This window comes from Myxine glutinosa, chromosome 2, assembly GCF_964187855.1.
Source record: "Myxine glutinosa chromosome 2, kmMyxGlut1.1, whole genome shotgun sequence".
NCBI lineage: Eukaryota > Metazoa > Chordata > Myxini > Myxiniformes > Myxinidae > Myxine > Myxine glutinosa.
Window position 1 is genome coordinate 197522611 of NC_136262.1, and position 23761 is coordinate 197546371.

The following is a 23761-nucleotide window of genomic DNA, read 5'->3' on the forward strand; positions in this document are numbered from 1 at the left end:
CCTTGTATGTGGTGAGGAGCTCAGGTGTGCCAAGGAAGGACTGAGCCTTCCTTGGAGGTGAGGAGCTCAGGCCGTCTGACAAATCAATCCTGACAATCTCAAATCACAATTAGCTCAGCTTCACAATGTAGAAACCAAGACTTTGAGAATCATTGGTATCTACCGTAATGAAGCCGATTCTGAGGGTCATTCACTCACTCACTGCAGGCAGGTTGGTGGTTTTTCTATCATCTACCGACTCCTGTCTGGCCTTGCACCCCCTGCTCTGTCTGTGCTGTGTCCCCCAAATATTCCTGCAGGATGCACACGGTGTGCCAGCAACCCTCTTCCAGTGAAACTGCCAAAAAACAAGACTCAGTGCTCACCTTCACTCTTTCATTCCTCTTTTTTTCCCACCTCTGGAACAAATTTCCCACACTCTCTTCAATCCCACTCCTCCCTCCAGGTCTTCACATCAGCTGTTCACCACCATCTCTTATCTTCCACCATCCAAAAACTTGACATTTTCTACACTTGTTAATCCACCCCAAATCCACCTCCTTCCAATTCCCTGTTTTCTTTCCTGAAAACACCTGTAGTGTCCATCTTGTTTATCCCATGTACCCCGCCCAGGCCCTTTCTCTTCCACAGATCTCCTGATGTGCCTGTTCCCTGCTGTTGTTGTGCTTCCCGCTCTTTCCCCTTTTGTCTCCCGCTCCTTTTACTATTTGTTCTATGTGTTAGCTCTTATATGAGCCTCGACCAAATATACCAAAAAAAAAATACTGATCTTCTCAAATACAGGCCAGTAAGCTTACTTGCAATTTTTAGCAGTCATGGAATCCATGATTGCTGTGAGTTCAGGTCTTTCCTCTTTTTTTAAAAGGTCTTATCTTTAACCAAGAGTTTGGATTCTGTCCCAGTTACTCAACTATGCTACTGCATCTCTCAACCATGGTCAGAATCCCAAAGTATTAAACAAGAGGTTAAGACCGCCTCCTTGGACATATGATAGGCATTCAACAAATTATGGCATTCTGCTCTGCTTTCCAAGCTCACTGAATATGTAGCAAAGCTGCGCTTAAAAACTAGCCACAGACTGGGCATCCTCCATCATTCCATGTCATTCCTGGAAAAATCAGAACTACTCGCAGACGACAAGGCCTTTGTCTGTAGCTCAATGGAGACTGCTCTTCCCTATCAGTTGGCGTTCCCACTTCACATTCGTCTTTCCTGGATTCTGTAGAACCTAAAGCTCTCAACATTATTGGCAACTCCTGCAATTAGGGAGAAGCACACGTCCTGTTGCTCCCATATCAGAGAAAGATTGGCAGCCTTTCTGTTTTTTGGAATCTGATGTTGTTAGTTTTCACTTCCTTTTTCTAGTCTTGTTCTACCTGCCCTCTCAGTGTTCCAAAAAAAAAAAAAAAAAACTCCGCATATCTTCCAGGATGCATGTGTTCTTCCAGGACCCCTTTCCTGGTTTAATTCTCAAAATTCAAGCTAACCTGTTTGCAGAACTGCCTTCTGGAGGCAGTTCAATCTCACATTTTGAACGAGTGCTCATACTTTTGAAACAATTTTCTCATGAAACGATTAGTTCATTCGCAAAGTAAACCTTTGGATCAATGCAAGGTGAGCATACTGCCATAAAGGTGATGTTCAACAAGGTTCAGGTCAGAATGGTGAGAAATTGAGGATGCAGTGTTGCTCTTTGTGGAGGATGCCATTCCCAACGCAATGCATAACTTATTACATACAGAGCACAACAATGTTTAAACCAGTTTTATGTATGAACTGCATGTAGAAACATTGAATTAAACAATGTAAACAAATTCCACAATTATGCAAGGTAGAGGAGGAGATGATTTGTAAGAAGTTGCAGAATATTAACCATACCTTCTCGCATGAAATCCCAGCTTTTCCAAACAGAGCCAACACACACTATAGGAAGCCCTAGCTTTCCATCGAGCAGCTCCTGAAAAAGAATGGGATTTGCAGAGAATCTGGTGTAGTTAAGAACATCTATTAAGGAGACAAGGCACACCGAATCAAGTAATATCTAGATGAAAGCTAATGTTTGACAACATAGTGGTCTTCATCTAGAATTCTAGGTCTAGGACCTATAGTCCCAAATTGCCTTGTGATTTTTTGCAAGACTTGTCCAACAGTTATAAAAAGGCTTTGAATCAACATTTTTGTTCAACATGAACATAAATTTTAATGGGTTCGCAGGATGACCTAAAGGTGCACAAACTCGCCTCCAATCTGTCTAGCCTGGGTTCAAATTCCAACCCAGCTATAAACTATCAGCCCGGTGTTTCACAGGCAGAGTGATTCACCAATGTGTGTGCTGTCCCTCGGATGGATGTTAAACCGGGGGTCCCGTCTGCCATGTTAAATGTGGACGTGGTTAATGGTGGACGGATGTTAAAGTTAAAGATTTCATGGTGTCCTTCGCAAAGAGTAGGCGAGTATTGCCGGCACCATGGCCAAATTCCAAATTCCTGCCATAACTAAGCGAACGTCAGGCCTGGCCAGGCCGGTTCGTGAAAGACTTGGACCAAGCTTCCCCTGGCCGACCCCACAAGGTGGGACAATAGTGGCCGTTACAGAGCAACAAACAACAATTAACAGGAATTTTAACCACCTTTTAAATTTCAACACTTCAGCCGAATTGCCTGCGTTTCACCTTAAGCAATTTGAGGAAGCTTATATGTAACTTGGATAATGCCTGCTTTTAGGCAATGAAGATTGTAATGACGATTTGTCCTGGATGTGGATAATCGGCATGAAGTAACCTCCCAGGTGCACACCGAGTACCAGAAAGGCCATATTTATGATATCGCTTTTCTCTCCACTCTCAATGGGAAAATGAAGTAGAAATTTCCCCCTCCCAATGCCAACCAATGGGGTTTGTCCATGCTCCATACTTCATATTCTGAGCATCAAGGAAGGAGCACATAACATTTTTAAAAAAAGAGTCTTTGGTACGATTCTGCTCGGGTTTGAATTGAACCTTGGACCTGAGAGAGTTTGCGTCAATATACACTACTCACAATAAGTTAGGGATGTGAGTTTATTTCTTTTTATAGTGGTTAGGATATTGAAATCAAGAATGCTGTGGTTTTTCACACTCATTAATAACCATAGAATTAGGACCAACAACTTTTTTCAACATAATTAATACACAAAATCAACCACACGAAGAACCTGCCACGTGTGTTTGTTGCCACGTCCCTAACTTATTGTGAGTAGTGTACTTTGATGAGAAGTTTGTGTCGAGTGACAAATGGTCTGTTTATTCCTCAATAAAATGTGTATTGTTTACATAGCCGCACAAATGCTTTCCACGTAAAACGTGCACTTAAACTTTACGCAATGAGCCAAGGGCTGACACAGTAAAGAAATGCACCTGCTCTGCCTTGGGTAGCAAGGCCACGATATGACGGGCCAGCATGCGACCGGCTTGTTGAAACACGCTGAGGCACAGTGCATCCCCTTCATTTGCACCTGTGCCCACACAAGTGGCAGGTTGGAAGGCCGTTTCATTGTAAATATTGTGAAAATGCATCAAAGTAAAAGGTAAAAAAACAAAAACGAATTTAGCTCCCTCAAATCACAAGATGGAGGCAATCAGCGAATTAAACTAAGATATTGTTTCCAAATCATCACTTTACACAAGCCTAGGAATGGCTGATTACAGGTTTACAATCGATAATTGCAAGCTGGGGATTAGTGCAGGCATTTTACGCAAAAAAAAGGGTCAACCTCACACTAATTGCAACAGAAGCAAACTCAACTGATTTGTGTATCCTCAATATGTCCTGAATGAGGAAAAAAAAGTGTTAAGGAATTGCATGGGTGGAAAGTTTTGAAAAATGCATAAATATGATCCTACCCAAAAACCGATTTTTAGCCCTTTCTGCTAGATTTGACTATGCTGTATTTTTTTCCTTGAAGCAAAAAAACATCTATATAATAATAGCGTCCGCTGATTGGACAGTCGAAGGCGACAGCAAGCCGTCCGCTGATTGGACAGTCGAAGGCGACAGCAAGCCGTCCGCTGATTGGACATTCGAAGGCGACAGCAAGCTGTCCACTGAGTGGACAATCCTGAGCATGCATTTGTGCCGGTGTCATCGATCGCGGTGTACGCTATACTAACCTCATCAGGTGGGTTTTCCATAATTTCCTCCAGCTATAATAGTTAGCTAGCTATTTATTACATTATGTTACACTGTACATATTCTGCTAACTAGTTTAAACATGCCGCGCACGCCACAACTACAGTGCTCTTTTCTGAGTTATGAACCCTCTAACATCCTCTGCACATCCCTGACTAGGATCCAGTTCCAAACATGCACGTTTTCAACCGTGCGTGCATATTTTTCAACGTGCATATTTTTTTTCCACTTTCAGGAAATGGAGGCATATGAACAGTGTGTCATTTGCAAGCAGTCTGTGGACGGAGGAGGGTCGTCAGTATCAACACTTGGAGAGAAGGGAAGTTCATCTATCAACCAGGCCAGTAAAAAAAGGGGAGACAATATTCATGCTGTACCTGGTGATAAGATACACAAAGACTGTCGCTGGACATACATTAATCCACAACAGATAGCCAAGGACACCAGGCAACAAGAGTCAGAAACAAGTACAAGCAGTGAGAGTCCTACACTAAGATCGACTACAGGGAGGTTCTCTTACAGTACTGATTGCCTGTTTTGTGGCACACCAGCTCAGTTTGGAAAAAAGAGAAAGAAGCCAAGTGAAGTCAGTGTTTTCCAAGTCAGGACAATTGAATTCAAGGACACGCTTTTGGCAACATGTCGTGCACGAGGTGATGACTGGTCAGAGACTGTGAAGGCATGGATTCTGCATGTGCATGACCTACATGCAGCAGATGCAGTCTACCACCAGACTTGCAGTGTGAATTTTCGCACATACAAGCAGATACCAGTAGCGTATCAGACAAACACAGAAGACTCCAAGAGGAGGAAGGCTGGTCGGCCTGTCGTTGATGAGAGGACAGCAGCATTCTTGGAGGTTGTGAAGTATATAGAAGAAAATGATGACGAGCAGATCACCATAAATGATCTAATTGACCTCATGCAGCAGAAGCTTGCACACAGTGAACATGAACCATACGGTTACACCCATATGAAGAGGAGTCTGCAAAAACACTACGGTGAGAAGATAATATACACCGAGATCAATGGGAAACCAAACGTGGTTACCATCAGGACAACAGCCAGGGTGGTGCTGCAAGACTACTATGAGACACAGCAGAAACAAACAAACACAGAAGATCAAGAGAAGATCAAGCTTGTGCAGGCAGCTGCAAAGCTCATCAAACAAGATATCAAAGACATCGGGTTATCCTATGAGTCTTACCCAGCTCTTGATGACATAGAATCGCAAGAGGCTGGCATCAGATTTCTTCCAGATACTCTTCGCGTGCTCCTGGAAGAACTATTTGCTGGGACCAAAACTCAAGCCAAAGTGGCGGCAATTGGACAAGCAATGATGCAGGCAACTAGACCAAGAGTCATGTTAGCACCACTTCAGTTTGGGGTGGGCGTGCAACTATATCACCACTCTTTGCATCGCGGTTCCTCATTGATACTCTTCATCACCTTGGGTTTTGTTGCGCATACCAGGAGGTGCACCAGTTTGAACGAAATGCAGCCAAATTCCATGGAACAAACATTCCTGACCTATCGACAGAGTTTGTCCAATATGTAGCTGACAATGTCGACCATAACATCCGCACGCTTGATGGCCTTGGTACATTCCATGGTATAGGAATGATTGCAGCCATAACCCCTGGAATTAGATCAAGGCAGCCAATCCCCAGGATCAAGGCTACTTCCTTGGATGTGGCAATGGTTGGAAGGGTACAAGTACGGTACCACAAAGACGAAAGGCACAATTTGACGGCACTGACCTACCAGAAGCTTGTCAACCTTCAGGTCCAGAACAGCTGTGAAAATCTTGATGTCCTGTGGAAAGCATCCGTCCTCTTTGGGTCTCCCAGACCTGCATGGTCATTGGTCAGGAATGATGCAGTTCGTGCATTATGGTGACCACCCTGGCAAAGCAACTGTTATGCTTCTGCCGATGATCGATCTGAATCCCAGTGATAGCACATGCATATTCTCGACCCTGACATTTGTTAGTGAGCATGCACGATGCCACAATGTCACCCCAATAATCACGTTTGATCAGCCACTCTGGTGGAAGGCTCTCATGATTATCAACTCTGAGCCAATGGAAAGTGATCTGAGATGAATAGTCTTGCGTTTGGGTGGCTTCCATGCAGAAATGAGCTTCCTCGGTTGCATCGGACACTTGATGGCCTCATCTGGGCTACAAGAACTGCTGGAGTTGATCTATGCCCCAAATGCAGTAATCCACATGATGTGTGGCAAAGCTGTTGCGCGAGCAGTTCGTGCACACTCAATTGTTGATGCAGCCCTCAATGCACTGATGCTATCAAACGTGTTCGATTTCCATCTACCACAGCAATCTGGAACTCCAGACAACAGTAAGGATGGAGAGTCAGAGTCAGCCGAAGCAGCTGCAGCTGCAAGGCCACCGGATCATCAGATAACAGATGGAAGCAGAGATGCGGACCTGGAGGGAGCTTATAAGATCTATGAGAAGCTGATAAATGGGGCTATATCTGCTGAAGAAGTTTGTCAGTCTGAAGTTCTAGTGAGAATCAAAGACCGCCTTCAAAAGCACATCGAGTCCACCAAGAAGTCTTCTAGAACTTCAGCTCTCTGGGTTCAGTACATGGACATGCTGGACATCCTACGAAAATACATCAGTGCAGAACGCACTGGAAACTGGGCCTTACATCTTTTTTTTTTTTCTTTTTTTTTGTATACAAGATCGAGGCTCGTGAAAGAGCGAAGCTATCCAGGAAGCTATCCATCTGCTATCTATCTGCAGGCTATCCAGGACATGCTACCCTATCTGGCAGCATCAGGACACAATCTTTACACCAAATCTGCCAGGGTGTACCTTCAGCAGATGCACAACCTCAAGACTGAACACCCAGAAGTCCAACAACGTTTCGAGGAAGGGTTCCACGTGATTCGGCGAAGCGATCGCCTATGGGCAGGTCTCTCACCTGACCTGGTCATTGAGCAGGTTCTGATGAGAAGTTTAAAAACCAGTGGTGGGCTCACACGAGGGCGAGGGATGATGGAGCAACAGCGTCTGTTGTGGCTGCTATCGATGCCCGCCTGTGCAGAAGTAAACCAGGCAATGGAGGGACTAATGGGGGTCAACTACAACACTGGAGAGCAGAACAAAGACATGACCAAAGCAAGGCAATCCCGTGACTGGAACGACACACTGACAGTTCTCAGTTATCTACAGGAGCACAATCCATTCAGCAATGACCCTAGTTTCCGGAATATTGCCACTGGGGAGAATGCCCTTTCCACCGTCAACGTTGATACAGCACAGTCTGTTGGCACTGCGATACTGAAGTCCATGGATGGACTAACACCTGCTGAGTTCACCTTCAAAAGGAAGGATCAAGTTGTCACTCTCGGCATGAAGTCTTCTGTAAGGATCGATGGAGATCAAATTCAAGTTGATCCACAGCTTCTCTTCCAGAGACTGGTCATAGTGGCACAGAACAGTGATGAACTCGAGTCAGCCCTCAAATATGAGCTATGTAGCTATCCCCCAGCCCTATTTGATTCCTCTCTACTGCTTCGAGAAGCAAAGAAGCCAGCCCTCGCCGACGCCATCTGGGGTCTTATCGGGCCTCATGTTCCAGCAGATAATGTAGTTGATGGCTGCCAGTATGTCTTGGATGGTGGAGCACTTCTTCAACGCATCCCATGGTCCCATGGATCTACTTATAAAGACATATGCCACCAGTATACGGAGTATGTAACGAAGAAGTATGGCAAGGCTGTAGTGGTGTTTGATGGGTATGAAAGTAACAACACAAAGGACATGACACACCACAGACGGTCAAAAGGGAAGATTGGTGCCACTGTGACATTTACAGCCGACAAGATTGTCACAATGCAGAAGGAACAGTTCCTGGCCAACAGGCAGAACAAGCAGCAATTTCTTTCCATGTTAAGTGAAGAACTGCAGAAGGCAAACTGTGAGACATACCATGCCTCAGGAGATGCTGACCTGCTGATTGTGCAGAAAGCTGTGCAGTGTGCTACCACCAACAATACTGTGCTAATGGGGGATGATACAGACCTCTTAGTCCTTCTCTGCTACCATGCAAGCCTGGACTCCCATGACCTGTTCTTTTGTTCTGAGTCAAGGAAGACAACAAAGAAGCCTCGCATTTGGAACATCAAGGCTACAAAACAACTACTTGGCCCAGACATATGTAAGCACATCTTGTTCTTACATGCAGTTCTTGGATGTGACACTACATCTTGCCTCCACGGGATCGGGAAGGGAGCTTCCCTCAAGATATTCAAAGAAAGCGAGATATTCCGAGAGCAAGCCGAGGTGTTCTATGCACATTCAGCCTCTACAGATGATGTGACAGAAGCAGGAGAGAAAGCGATGGTGATTCTCTACAATGGAACATCAACTGACACCCTGGACTCCCTCCGATATCATCGGTTCTGTGAGAAGGTGGCATCTAGCTCTACTTACGTTCAGCCACAGGTCTTACCACCAACATCAGGAGCAGCAAAGTTTCACAGCCTGCGTGTCTACTTGCAAGTACAAGAATGGAAGGGATATACATCTGGTACATTTACATTTTACTGTGTGCCCTGATTGCTGCTATGTTTATTCTTGTATTTTAGTATACTAGGGCGTGCCCGTACGTGCGTGCAAAAAAACATGCGTTTACATGCAGTAACGACCACAGAACCCCCCCCCTCTATTTACATGAAATGGTTTGGTCCATTCGCAAAGCCAAAGCGAACGACCACAGAACCCCCCCCCCCTCTATTTACATGAAATAGTTTGGTCCATTCGCAAAGCCAAAGCGAACGGCTTGCGAGTACGGTGACCATACCTTGGGAACCACTTGTCCGATTAATTTCAAACCTTGAAAAGGCACATCCTCGGGTCCCCAGCAATATACCTGGCAAGTTTCAAGTATATCGGACCGGTAGTTGTCGAGAAACAGCGGTCACAGACAAACACACACACACACACACAGACACACACACATACACACAGAGATTACTGGAATTATAGATAGATTAATTTCAGTTAATATATTAAGTTCAATTACTGTGATGTTCTGTGTATCTTGTGTATTATTTTCACTACCTTCTGTATCATTGCTGCTGTGACAAAACCAAATTCCCTGTCTTATCTTACAGATGGACCTCGTCCTACAGAGTGGGGATGGCAGAAGTGTGTCGAGGGGTTTGTGCCAGTTCAGACAACCCTACCCCCTGCTCCTGAAAAACTTCTGCGGGTCATCAAGTGCAACTGCCAGGCTGACTGCAGCACCCTGAGATGCACATGCAAAAAGAACAATATCGAGTGCACTCCGGCATGTGGAAACTGCAGGGGATCCAGCTGCACTAACTCAATACAGATGCCCTGTGACGACGATGATGACATTGTGTAGTGTTATATGTATTCTGTACACATATTTAATTGGTTCAATCGTTTGATCAACAGTTGATCAGTTATGTGATGATGTGATCACAATAAATTCTCATCACTGATACTCTGTATGTGTTTTTTTTGCTTCAAGGAAAAAAATACAGCATAGTCAAATCTAGCAGAAAGGGCTAAAAATCGGTTTTTGGGTAGGATCATATTTATGCATTTTTCAAAACTTTCCACCCATGCAATTCCTTAACACTTTTTTTTCCTCATTCAGGACATATTGAGGATACACAAATCAGTTGAGTTTGCTTCTGTTGCAATTAGTGTGAGGTCAAGTCACATTATTACTGGACTAGATGCCAGGCGTTGCCCGGCTGGGTGAGCTTTTGCCGGCAGGGGTTTCGGGACATGTTTAACATTGAAAGGCTATTGAGCTATCTATCGGCCTCATGGTGGTTATCTTTTGCCTGCGGGCCGGCGGCATCACTGCCTGACCCCAAACCCCATATATACACTTTATAGCGGTCTTTGGTGACATCAAAATGGACGTCAAGGCCAACGTGTGGGAGCTACAAATCTTGCCCAGATTCTGAAGTTCCCATACCACAAATTTGGGACCTCTAAGTCCTACGGTTCGGCCATGAAAGAAACGCAGAAACAAACACATGAAAATATTTACAAGACTAAACTTATGTCATAAGAAAGAGATTATTTTAAAATATCGGTCAATTTCGAGGTTACGCCTTTTGACAGCAAATGTGTGATTATAATCATTTGAATTGAGAAAAAGGATTAGATAATTATACAAGCAAAATACAAAACCAAGACCAAAACATAAAAGCACTTGCCTTCAGCGAGCTTTTGGCAGAAACCTGAAAACTTTGACTTCTCAAAATTGGTGTACAGGTGAGGCAGGAGGTCAATGCAAGATGTCACCTATATGTGGAAAAGAAAGCTGTGAGAAACCAAAGTAAATTTGGGAGGAGTAGTTGTGGAAAGTGAGCATTTGATAAAACATGGGGAACATAATTCATGCATGGAGCTCCCATGATATCAGACCATCTTGTGTGTATCCTGCACCTTAAAGTAATCATGCATGGCGTTTTGGACATAGTTGATGTCATGTGGAGATGATGTGAAGTTGTCAAGGTAATCAAACACAGTCTTGAGGGCCAAATGTGAGATCCAATATGCTGCAAGACAAGAATCAATGTTACGATAGAGCCACATGTATTGGTGATACTGTTATGATGGTGTGTGAAATCACATCCTTGTTGGAATGATTGGGGATGACATGCCCACCGATGATTTGTGACCTCACCTGAACCTTCATCGCCCATTATGTGGCCCCAGCCTCCGCATGAGTGCTGCGTGCCATCCACTTTGAGTAGCTTGCAGGTCGATCCTGTCCCCGATATCAGGACAATACCGCCTGATGTGAAGATAGTGATGTTACCCAAATATGTTTGCTATTGGAGATCAAAAACACATTTTGAATCTAGTCTCTCTTCACAATGGAAGCTTGGGAGACTTTCCAATGCATTGGCCAAAAGGAAATGCAAGAGGATGAGAATTGAAAAGATGGACTAAAAAGAAAAAAAACGAGAAAATTTTAAACCTACCAGAAACAAAACATATATTTCAAGAAATAAGCAAGAACAAGTTCCTTATAAAACGTTCAAACACCCAGACTTAGGGTATTACAACCAACAAAAGATACCAAAATTAGAATCACAATGATTAACTCAACCACCTAAGGCGGACAGAGGTTATATTTTCACCCCTGTTTGTCTGTCTGCCTGCAAGCAGGATATCTCAAAAGGTTATGGAGGGATTCGGCCGAAATTTGGTGAACAGGTTGGTTTTGTGACAAGGACGAAGTGATGAATTTTGGTAAAGATTATAATCCAGATTTGGATTCGAGAATATTTAAAGTGAATCTTCACTATTGAGAGATGGGGACAAAAAACCATATACAGCACTGTTATTTCAAAATGTTGCGGGTGGACACTTGGTGGATGAGTTGGGTAGTTGACAAGACGAAGCCGATTCGATTGAGGTTGAGTGGGATACGAAACATAAACTGTTCTGTCTAGCGGAGGTATGTGCTCTACCTAGTGCCGTTCTAGTTAACCTCACCCTGAAGTGGGTGTGATGACTATTGCAATGCCCCTGTCCGTCTGTCTCTATGTGTATGTCCACATCTATACATTTTCACTTTTAAAATGTTTTAATCTGCAACCGCTTGTCCGATCGATGCAAAACTTTAAAAATAGGAGGGACTTTAAATGGAAAATATTTTATAGATAAGTCTGAAATCATAGGTCACATGGTATGGCAACTATATTGGATTAAAGGAAAAAATTTGGACATTATTTTCTCGAAAACTGCTCAACGAAAAAAATGGAATCTTGGCATATGTCTTCAACTCCCCATGAGATATATCTAGAGTGATAATGATGATGTCATTGGTGAAGTGGTATCCCAGCCATAATTGGTTAAATTGAAATCCTTATCCAAAAATCTGAAACTTCCTATATCGGAACTATGACCCGATGTGAGTGAAGAATTAAATTTATGACATACATAACCCTCATAAAAACATTGCCTCAAACAGGGAACCATGATTGTCATGGGGCCCGCAAGGCTAACCCCCGCTCTAGCGGGGAAAAATGGCCTTAAAACATACACAAGCCTGGCGTTGGCTTCGCGGTTAGGGTGCCGGCTTGGGATCCTAGGATCCTGGGTTAGAATCCCGGTCAATCGCTGAATTAACGCCAGGGGGGTTGACTCAGCCTGTCATCCTTCCGAGGTCGGCAAATTGAGTACCAGCTTGCTGGGATGAATGATCACGGTGTGTATCCCGATTCAAATAGGCACACTGTATCCCTGCGCATCGTAAGAGCGTGACCAAAGGTTGGCGTCAGGAAGGGCATCCGGCCATAAAAACATTGCCTCAAACAGGGAACCATGATTGTCATGGGGCCCGCAAGGCTAATAGCCCAGCGGCTAAGTCGAAAAATATGGCAGTATATTTCACTTTGTGGAGAAATTATGAAACTTTGCACACAGGTTGGGGACCCCAGTAGGAACATTTTTCGATTAGGACCCAACTCAGCATAGGCCAAAGGTCAACAACTTTGTCAAATTTCTTAAATCCTCAATTTTCATCTGATTGACTTGAAATTTGAAGAGCATTTACATATCAGGTCACTGAATACAACCACCAATTATTTTTGAGGTTAACATCGGCCAAAAGGTCAACATCTTTGTCAAATTTCTAAAATCCTCAATTTTCATCTGATTGACTTGAAATTTGAAGAGCATTTACATATCAGGTCACTGAATACAACTACCAATTATTTTTGAGGTCAACATTGGCCAAAAGGTCAACATAGGCCAAATTTCTAAAATCCTCAATTTTCATCCGATTGACTTGAAAAGGAACGATCTTGAATGACCTGGACATGGTTTATGGTTTTCCACCTGTAAAAGAAAACATGCGTAAATACAATAATGATAACGAACTTTGATGTCTGCAAAGAACTTTATTGCATAAAAAAGGAAATCTTCTGTCTTAACCTAAACTAATGCAAACAGATGGCAGCACTGAAATAATATGGGGTGCTAAGTAAAATCATATGGGGTGCTAACTGATCACCTGTTCACCCAAATTGTCATGGAGGGGGGGGGGGGGGGGTGGTTAGCCACTGCAATCGTATTTCTATCGGCAACCAGGGGGCGTTTCAGAGTTGGGTCCTAATCGAAAAATGTTCCTACTGGGGTCCTCCACCTGTCTGCAAAGTTTCATAATTTCTCCACAAAGTGAAATATTTTTCGACTTAGCCGCTGGGCTATAACCCCCGCTCTAGCGGGGAAAATGGCCTTAAAACGATCATTCATTCATTCAATTTTCACATAACCCATGCCAAGAAACTTTGTGACATAATAAGGTGCATGGATGATATGGATATGTGGGCCAAAATGGCAGTGTGTTCAGTTAATGATGCTATTTTAGTTCAGAGTGACCGCGCAGGACGAGACTATGCACTCAACGAGTGTTGTTCTAGTTTGAGATGTTATGCCGAATAAGCACAAGAAGACAAATTAACGAAATATATTATTTGTACGAAAGAAAGTCAAATCAAAATTTCTATGTCTAAAGCGATTCAAAGCACATCGGCCAAAGTTTTTGATGCACCACACATATGAGAGCTTATTGGCCATAAGGCAAATGCTGTAAACTATGCTGCAAATGCAACTACTGTTGAGAGTGCTTTTGCTGCTGGAGCATCGAACCAGATCAGGTAAAGGTGTGGTAAAGAAGTCGTCACCTGAAGAATGGCAGGACGTAAAACGTCATATATGTTGATAGTGCAAACGAAGTATTTGAATACACCAACGGCATAAGAGGGGTTGTAATTCCCAAAATCGATGTTCATGTGTGTTGGTTGAGGTCGCAATGTCATGGCAATTTAGAAGTAAGTTCTATATAAAAAAAAACCCAAACATTTACAGGTCTGGCTTGTAACATTTCCATGATCACCCTTATTTACTTCAGTTAAATAGAGCCCATCATATTCTTCTCAAGTCATCGCCATCCCCATTAATCCTTCCGAACCCAACTCTTTTACTTGCAGGTTACTGTTCCCCTCCTCTTGCTCCCTCCATTACTGTTTGTTCATTCTCATGGTTGTTGCATCCACCTGTGGCTCCACTGCCCCACTTTCAGTTCCTTGCCTATTTATCCCCTGTCTTCTCACTCCTCCAAATATCTGGTAAACTGATTCAAAATGTGATCAATGGGACAGAAACTAGAACGAAAATGGTATATGCAGGTCTCCACCATAAAGGAACAGAAACTATTGGTAAGTGAATCAATATGCATACTCTTCCTGTACAAGCCTGCAGTACCATTCCCCAATGATTGAATAATCAGGATAAATACTGTTGTTGTTTAGGTGAACCTCGTGATTAAAATTTTGGATGGAAAGTTGAGCACATTTGTTTCATCATCAGGAGGAAGTATTACTGTACTTAAATACTAGCGGATATACCTGTGAAGGACAGGCGATGGAATGGTATGGGATTTGGGCGTACAGGGCCATAAACAACAACAATAATGCCATGATGAATGTAATAAACGGAGACAAAATAACAGCAATCACGTGCAGGTTGGGCTTGAAGTGTCGTCTACTGGAATGCCTCTACGCCCGTCTATGTCACCCGGCATGGCAAACAGTGACAAAGGTGTACTCTCGACTGGGCCAAACAGAATAAATGGATGAGTTGGAAGTCAATTTAGATGGCGTGAGCAGAATTGCAAGACACTGTTAATAATTATATTTGATGGCAACACACAAAGTGGTGAGAAGAGATATGAAACGGGACAGACGCCATCCTTGTATTTTTATTTTATTTTTTTTGTATACAAGATCGAGGCTCGTGAAAGAGCTAACATTAATCACACAAAAAGATATAATTTGAATTATGATATAATATAATTATAATATAATATAATTTGATATAATAACAAATCACACAAAATTTGAATATAATTATGCCCATTTAGAATAATTAGTAAAAAAAAGCATGTTTCGGTCATGAAACAACCATCATCAGGTTAATTTACAATTTTTGTGGTGAGATCGGAGAACAGCCTGGGAAATAATCGTGCCATCCCAAAAGTTTGTCACCCAACCTGCATGACAGACATCATCATTTATTATATGTGACCTTATTCATGTCACATAATGCTACGTCATCTCCATCCTTTTAACTGCACCTCATCCAGATCAAACACCTTTTTGATCCCAGCACAGGAAACTGTGTGCACAGTCCCATCAGGCCAACCACATTAAAAGTCCTTTTAACGTGACCATTCTCAATCGTCTTGTGGAGGGCCATAGGACATTATGCCAGTGCCTTTCAAGCGTGGTGATCAATCAATCTACTATGCCGTCAAGCAGTTGGGGGGCCAATCCAGAGAAGATGTAAATCAGTGCCTTTCATCATAAAAGAACAGGGACGCAAACTGAAAGTTGAATGTCTGCTGGGACGGGAAAAGACTGATTCTCAACCCCAAGCCAATATACTTTGGAGTTAGCCTGGATGCACTTTCACCTACAAAGATCATGTCTTCAAGACAAAAGCAAAGGTTGGAGCCAGAAACAACATCTTGAGGAAGTTGACCAACTCTAAATGGGGAACAGACCTCAGACCATTCGAAATATTGCACTCACAGTGTGCTGTTCGGCAGCAGAATATGCTTGTCCTGTTTGGGGCCGTTTCTCACATGACAAGAAAATGGATCTAGTCCTCAACATGGCCTACAGAGCTATATATGATTGCCTTAAACAAGCACGAGTGGCGACCTTTGCTATATGCCATTGCTCCACCTCCGATCAGAAGGGTAGTATTCTCAAAGATAGAAATAAAGAATCAAGAACGTGACTCTCGCCATCAATTTCAACACGAGCCAGCACCCAAGAGGTTGAAGTCCGGGAATAGATTCCTTCATGTTCAGATCCGAGATGGTAACCCCCACAGCTGCAGGATAGATGCTTAGTCAACGCACTTGCAATCACGACCTCACGACCTCACAAGCTGTCACTTGACCCTGAGGAGTCTCTGCCAAAAGGAGCCAATGAGACATGGCCAACCTAGCTGTGGCTCAATTGCCTCAATACTGGAGTTGGATGCTGCAGCACCCTCATGGTAGATGTGTGGATATAATCAAAATGGCCCAACCAATTGTGACTGTGTAGAGGCTCCAAAAATAATGGAGCATCTTCTAGATTTCCCTCTCTTACCAGAGCCTTGCGGACCAGAAGATCTGAAGGCAAACAACTCCTGTGCCAGAGCCTGTTTTACATTAGCTGAGAAAAGTGCAACAGGAAAAAGAAGAAGAATACAACACGTTGAGGATCTCGCGAGATCTCGGAGACGGTGGGAGGGATTTTCGAAGCTCCACACGGTCTCCACGTTTTTCGAAGTTAAGTCTGTTCACAATTGTATTTTGTCGAAACTGTATTTATCTTTCGGTGTGTGAAGTTATTGTGTGCAACTTTGGTTGTTTCTCGGTGTTTATCTTTCATAAATTGATCGTCTGTTTGCCGTGTCGTGTCTTGAGGCCTTGTACAGTGTGCACTGTACAACCTTGAGGCTTTGTTTTTCTCTCAGCGGTCCGTCGTTTGTGATCCAATAACTTTCGTTCTCTGTATTCCCAGGCTTTTCACCCATAGCCTACTTCCTTGTGTAAATCTCAACTCAAAAAAAAAAAAAAAAAAAAAACATTTCCTTCTCTGTTCTCATTCGTTTATTCATTCTTATTCGTTCGTTCGTTCTTCGACCACGTGTTTCTCCCCCATTTCCCCAGATAGTTTTCACTCATTAACCTTCAATGTTTACACTTTCCCCTCAAGTTATGTATTCCGTCATATTTTATAACACCTTTTTCTTCTTCTTCTTTAAAAGGCTGCTTTCGACTTGCTCACCAAATCAATTCATCCCAAAAAAAATATCCATCTCCTATAGTGCCTTTTTTCTACATTCCCTAAACTCTCCTGCACTCCATCCTCCATCCAGCGTCCTTAAACGTATTTTTAACTCGAAGGTCACAAGAAACTCATTTTGCAATAAATGTTCGTTTCCCATAAATCGTACACTTTCAAAAATCCAATCTCACCCCTCCCCTCCAAATCTTCCCCATAACCCCTCCCCTCCAAATCTTCCCCATCACCCCTCCCCTCCAAATCTTCCCCATCACCCATCCCTTTCAAATCTCCCCCCTTGCCCCCTCCCTCCTAAACTACCCCCTCACCCCTCCCCGCCAAGACGCCCCCTCGCCCCTCCCCTCCTAGACTCCTGCCTCACCCCTCCCCTCCAAATCTCCCCCATATCCCATCCCTTTCAAATCCCTCCCCTTGTCCCTTCCCTCCCAAACTCCCCCCTCACCCCTCCCCTTCAAATCTCCCCACCCTCATTGCTTCTCAATTTCCCCCCTCTCACTCCCCCTCCTCAAAGCGTCCTCCCCGCTTCTTCCCCCTTCAAACTCTCACCTCCATCTCCCCCAACCTTCTGCCTCGCTCTTCCCCCTCCTCAAATAACACCTCATTGTGGCTCACCCAATCACCATCAAACCTTTTGTCCGCCCCATCCTTCCCTTTCTCCGAGCTATTCTGAAATCTCTGACACACCTTCAACAGCTCTCCCTATCTCTTCCACCTCTTCCACATCTTACCCTACCCCTCCTCCCCCCTGTTCTGTATCTGATGCTCCCCCTTCCTCTTCATTAACGGTATGGACCTCAAACATCCAGGGCCTTCGTTCAAACTTAACTGATCTCTCCATACAGGTTGCTTCTGTCAAACCAGACGTGATCTGCTTAACAGAAACTTTCCTCCTTTATGATGTCTCTGATTCCATAGTATCTCTCCCGGGCTACTCCCTCCTCCGGTATGATAGACCTGAGCCTCGTCCTGGAGGCGGGGTTGCTATCTTTATCAAAAACTCTCTTCCTCACTCGCCCTGCACTGCACTCTCTCCACCTCACCCCCAGGAATACCTCTGGCTACGGCTTCCCCTTCGCTCCCACCTCTTGTTCATATGTGTGTTGTACCGTCCACCAAACAGTGATGACTCCATCTACATCTCGCTGTCTGATGATATGGACCAACTTCTATCTACTCATCCCAACTCTCTCTTCCTCATATGTGGTGATTTCAATTGTCACCATGCCAGTTGGCTGGGTGTGGGTACCTCTCTCACCAGCCATGGCTCTTCAGCAAAGGACTTCTGCGACTCACTGGGACTGACACAATCTGTCAATTTCCCGACCCGGATCTCAGTCAACGGAACATCTTCTCTTCTGGACTTGGTTATGACTAACTTCCCTGAAAATGTCTGCTGCTCTTCTTCTGCTCCGATCGGATCATCTGATCATGTCCTTGTTAAAGTGGACATCTCTCTGACCATCCTCAGGGAGCCTGCACAGCGTCGACGAGTCTGGCATTTCACTCAGGCCAACTGGCACGGTCTTCAAGCAGCCATCAATCATCTGGACTGGTCTCCCATCTCTACCACCTCTGACATCAACTCATCCTGGGAATTCTTCCAAAGTAAATTGCTCTCTCTCATGCACAGATTTATCCCATCTCGTCTTCAGTTGTCATACCCTTCCTCCCGTCCATGGTACACGGAATCTTGTGGTGAGGCTGTTGCCCAGAAACAACTTGCCTTCGTCTCCTGGAAAGCAAATCCAACGGAAGGAAATCTCATTTCCTTTCACAAAGCCCGAAACAAGTGTGTGTCCACCCTCAGGAGAGCCAGGAAACAATATCTCTCCGTTCTCAAGACCGAACTCTCTTATCTGTCTCCCTCTTCCAAATCCTGGTGGCGTCTGGTCAAATCCGTTTCTGGTGTTTGTTCCCCCTCCATCCCCTCCCTTACCTCAAACGGCTACACAGCTGACTCCGCACGTGAAAAAGCTGAATGCCTCAACTCTGTGTTTGCCTCTAAATCTTGTGTCCCAAACCCATCCCTCTCTGTACCCACCATACCCAGTCGTACCCTGCTGCTCCTGGACTCCGTGTCCTTTCCTCCTGACAAGGTGGAAAAGTTTCTGTCAACCCTCGACTCTGATTCTGCAACTGGACCCGACGGCATCAGCCCACGGGTCCTAAAATCCTGCTCTGCTGCTCTATCTCACCCTCTCTCTGTTCTCTTCACCCTCTCTTTTGCTCAAGGTCAACTGCCATCTGCTTGGAAATCAGCCAACATCACCGCTTTGCACAAAAAAGGTGCAAAAACAGATCCTAGCAACTACAGACCAATCAGCCTTCTCCCAATTATCAGCAAAGTCATGGAATCCATCATTGCTTCGGATATGAAATCTTTCCTCTTCTCCAATGGCTTGATCTCTGATCATCAATTTGGTTTCAGACCAGGTCACTCTACTCTGGACATGCTGCTTCTGCTGTCTCAACAATGGATGGAGGTCCTCAATGCCAAACAGGAAATTAGAGCTGTCTCCCTCGACATATCACGTGCCTTCGACACGGTCTGGCACCCCGCTCTGCTCACCAAACTCTCCTCCTTTGGTATCCATGGAAATCTCCACGCATGGCTGGCAGACTTCCTCTCTAGTCGTCGTCAACGTGTGGCCCTGAATGGGTTTCTCTCATCTCCTCTTCCTGTTCAGGCTGGAGTTCCCCAAGGCAGTGTTCTGGGCCCCGTGCTTTTTCTGGTCTTCATCAATGATCTCTCTGACTCTCTCGAAAATCCTCTCTATCTCTTTGCTGATGACTCCACTCTCTGCCGCTCCATTCCTCTTCCCTTAGATCGGCAGTCTGCTGCCTCCTCACTCTCTGAAGACCTGGACAAAATCACAGACTGGTCAAACAAGTGGAACATGTCTTTCAATCCTGACAAATCTCACACTCTTACTATGTCTCTCCGAAAAGATCGACTGGACAACCCTCCCATCTACTTTCTCAACAATCCTCTCCAAGAAGTTCTGTCGCTCAAGATTTTGGGTCTCACTATCTGCCGTGATCTTTCTTGGGAAAACCACATTTCCAAGCTGGCCTCCAAAGCCAGTCGCCGACTGGGCATCCTCCGTCGTGCGAAGTCCTTCCTCGGCACACCTGAGCTCCTCACCACATACAAGGCTTTCATCCGCAGCTCAATGGAATACTGTTCTCCCCTATGGGCCGGTGCTCCTGCCTCGCACCTAGCTCGGCTTCACGCTGTTGAAACCAAAGCTTTCAGAATTATTGGAATCTCCCGCGATGAAGCTATCTCTGAGGGCCTTTCACTCACTCACCGCAGGCAGGTAGGTGGTCTTTCTGTCTTCTACCGACTCCTCTCCGGCCTTGCACCCCCAGCTCTCTCTGTGCTCTGTCCCCCAAATATTCCTACAGGTCGCACAAGATCTGCCAGCAACCCTCTGATGGTTAAACTGCCGAAATCTCGGCTCTCTGCTCACCTTCACTCTTTCATTCCTCTTTTCTCCCGCCTCTGGAACAAACTCCCTCACTCCCTTCAATCCCACTCCTCCCTCCAGGTCTTTAAAACAGCTGTTCACCACCATCTCTTATCTTCCCCCATCCAAAACCTTGATCTTTTCTACCCCCGCTAATTCACCCCAGATCCACCTTGTTTGAAATTCCAACTTCTTTCCTGGAAGTCCTGGCAGTGTCCATATGTTTTATACCTCTCCCACCGCCCCCTTCCCATGCCCCCCCCCCCCCCAAAGCCCTCGCCCTCTCTCAGATCTCTCGATGTCTCCATGTCTCTCGGTCCCTGCTCTCAAATGTTGTGTTTGTGTCCTTCCCCCTCTCTCCCCATCTTGTCTACCGCTCCCGATGTTATATGTTTTATGTGTCGGTTTGTCTTTCTGTGTGATTAATGTTCGCTCTTTCACGAGCCTCGATCTTGTATACAACAACAAAAAAAAAAAAAAAAAAAAAAAAAAAAAAACAGAGCCAATATGCTGAAGTGTGCTTGGGGGAGAGGGGGTAGGAAAGAATGTGGGAGAAGTCAGTACCATTTTTTCACTGCTTAAATTTGTAGGGCGGCAGAACCCTTGGGGGACCCTCATATTTAGGATCCCAGCAGAATATGAGGCCAACAATATACTGCTGGGAAAAGGAGGATCAAAAATCAATAATATTGTAATCATTAATAGTTGTTAAATTCCACATGTATTTATCATCGATAGAGTAATAATGTTTCGGCGCGTCACATCTGTCCTGTCACGTCAGATATCGCGAGATGATGGAATCTCGCGAAATTGCGAATTAAACTTTGTGTCGTTGTTATTTGACTTCAATGTTGTTTTTAGGCATCACGAAGAAGATAATTAATTTATGATCATTTATTAACAATTTGGCTACTCACAATCACTCAAGAGTGGCTGACTGCAGCATGTTATAAAGATCGATCTACAGGGCATTAGCATTTCACTCATAAGTTGGAGTCCATACCCATCTCACTCACCTCCATCTGTAGCTGTAGCCACGGCACCAATGGCATCTGTAGTGATGGAGTAACAGAGACTGAGGGACGGGTAGCGTTTCTTCAATTTCGCCACGATGGTATGGTTTGTGTCAATCTGCTCCCCTCCACTCAGAGCAAGTCCCTTAAACAAGGTGAGGGGTCCAGTGCATGTGTGGCAAAGATGAAAAGTATGTGTGGGGTGCAGGGAGGGGGTTGGCAAGAGTTGAGTCTCGTAGGCTTTCTAATAAATTTAATTTCCAAAGTAAATCTTTAGATCGAGGGATTTCCACGTTTTGAAATACCATAAACTCAAATACAATCTGAGAAAGTAATGTCAACTCATTATGCAGATAAATATTTGCAACGAGTAAAGGTAAAATGCCTGATTTTCATCGACATATGCAACCACCGCACCACAGCAGTAAATCTATCATCCTAAAATATGCAATTTGGTGTCTGTCTGTCTTTTTGACCGTGATACAGTCAGTCGTTAGTTTTCCAATCTCAACCAAACTTGACAGGTGGGGACTAGGAGTCACACGATGGAGGTTGTAGCGACTTCATTTGCCCACAATTTCCCCAAGGGGTTGGTGGCCTTGGATGAAATCCATGTTAAGGTGTATATCCATGCAAAGATAGCTACACGTGGTGTTTTTCCCAAGCCGCTTCTAATAACAAAAGTAACTCGAACAGCACTTGGTAGAGCGCATACCACCGCCAGGCTGAAGAGCTTACGTTTTCTATCCCACTGATTGGCCAGATCTGGATTCGGACCTGAACCAAAATCTAATCAGCTTGTTCTCGTCACCTAACCAACTCATCCACCTAATTTTGTCACAAGTCGTCCACACCTTTTGAAATATCAAATCGTTTTTCAATATCGTTTTTGGACCGATCACTCAATGGTGAAGAATCACTTTAAAAATTCTCGGATCCAGATCCGGATCTTCACGAAAATCTAATCATTTCTTCCTTGTCATATACCCAACCTCTCCAGCAAATTTTGCCTGAATCCGTCCACAACTTTTTTTGGATATTCTGTTCACAGACAAACAGACAGACAGACATGGGTGAAAACATACCCTCCTTCCACCCTTGGTGGCGCAGGTAATAGAAACACTAATGATTTATCAGTGGTGTAGTACCAACTTTTGAGGTACCGGACGGAGCTCTGCAAAAATGTCGGCCGTGACGTCAACGCCAGATCTACTGTCACACAACGTTTTAAAATGACACTATACCATTTGAGGGCCCAAAATGAGTGATAAATGAAATACACACGTTTTACCATGATAAACAAAAACTCACACCCACTTGACCTCACAATCCATAATCCCATTAAAAAGTCAGATCTGTTAGTCTGTACTCTTTAACCAACTATGCATTGAAATAAAGAGAAGTTTTATTATTGAGTACCATTTGGTAAGGGCTGGCGAGATGGCCTAGAGGTACGCACACTCGCCTCTAAGCTGTCTAGCCTGGGTTAGAATCCCAACCTAGCTATAAACTGGCATCACAGTGTTTCACATGCAGGAAGATTCCATCAATGTCTGTGCCATCCCTCAGATGGTTATTAATCTGGGCGTCCTGTCTGCCGGCATTGGTTATTTTAATTGTTTTTCACATTCCTTTTTGTCTTTCTTGGAGATGGTGAAATAAGATAAAGCTTTGGGGGGGCAGATAAACATCCGAGAGGACTGAGGAGGTGGCAGAACAGGTAACCATGATTTTAACATTTATAACATCATGCTTGTCTGCTCTGCCAACATGAGTCTGTGTCATTGATGTATTACAGGCCTACCATAGCTCATACAACGAGATGAGACGTTCTTCACAAGAACAACCACATCACTGATCCACTCAGACGTCACCTGGTTGGAAACACCCAAAGTTTTCCATGCCTTCGCGTCTTCCAGGGTGTAATTACCTTTTGTAAACACAAGAGAATTCACTAAATCTGGATTATAGAATAGCTGGAAAGTTTGTTTCACTTATGGACCTTGCTGTATTCAGCAATTCATACGGGTCTGTGTTACCTATAACCTGTATTGTTATAATATCGCTCCCCAGACAAAGTGTCCAATGTATTGACATATCCAAGCTTTGGGACATGCTTTGACTCTGATTAATTTGGCCATGAAAGCACACAAAGTACAACAACTCAACCGATCGTGAACAAGGTGTTTTTCTTAAACTGAAGTAAGCTCTG

The 23761-nt window shown here is 44.3% G+C and overlaps 2 protein-coding genes across 12 annotated transcripts in view; one reads left to right on the forward strand and one right to left on the reverse strand.

Moving 5' to 3' along the window:
- ST3GAL5 (ST3 beta-galactoside alpha-2,3-sialyltransferase 5) overlaps window positions 1-23761 on the forward strand; it is a 1112943-nt gene that overhangs the window by 92650 nt on the left and 996532 nt on the right. The window contains exon 2 of the mRNA XM_078772153.1: window positions 22609-22659. The gene's annotated coding sequence lies outside the window, so the exon portion shown is untranslated. The remainder of the gene's footprint in view (window positions 1-22608; window positions 22660-23761) is intronic.
- Window positions 1-23761, reverse strand: part of NAGK (N-acetylglucosamine kinase) — a 48316-nt gene that overhangs the window by 4308 nt on the left and 20247 nt on the right. For all 11 annotated transcript variants that reach the window (XR_013622448.1, XR_013622446.1, XR_013622449.1 and 8 more), the window contains 6 exons: window positions 21553-21694; window positions 10874-10984; window positions 10633-10745; window positions 10401-10488; window positions 3395-3492; window positions 1879-1957 (listed from right to left, as the gene is read on the reverse strand). Coding sequence is in view for 5 of the 11 variants with exons in the window: in XM_068106499.2 (XP_067962600.2) it covers window positions 1879-1957; window positions 3395-3492; window positions 10401-10488; window positions 10633-10745; window positions 10874-10984; window positions 21553-21694 (631 nt within the window). In the remaining 6 variants the exon portion in view is untranslated. The remainder of the gene's footprint in view (window positions 1-1878; window positions 1958-3394; window positions 3493-10400; window positions 10489-10632; window positions 10746-10873; window positions 10985-21552; window positions 21695-23761) is intronic.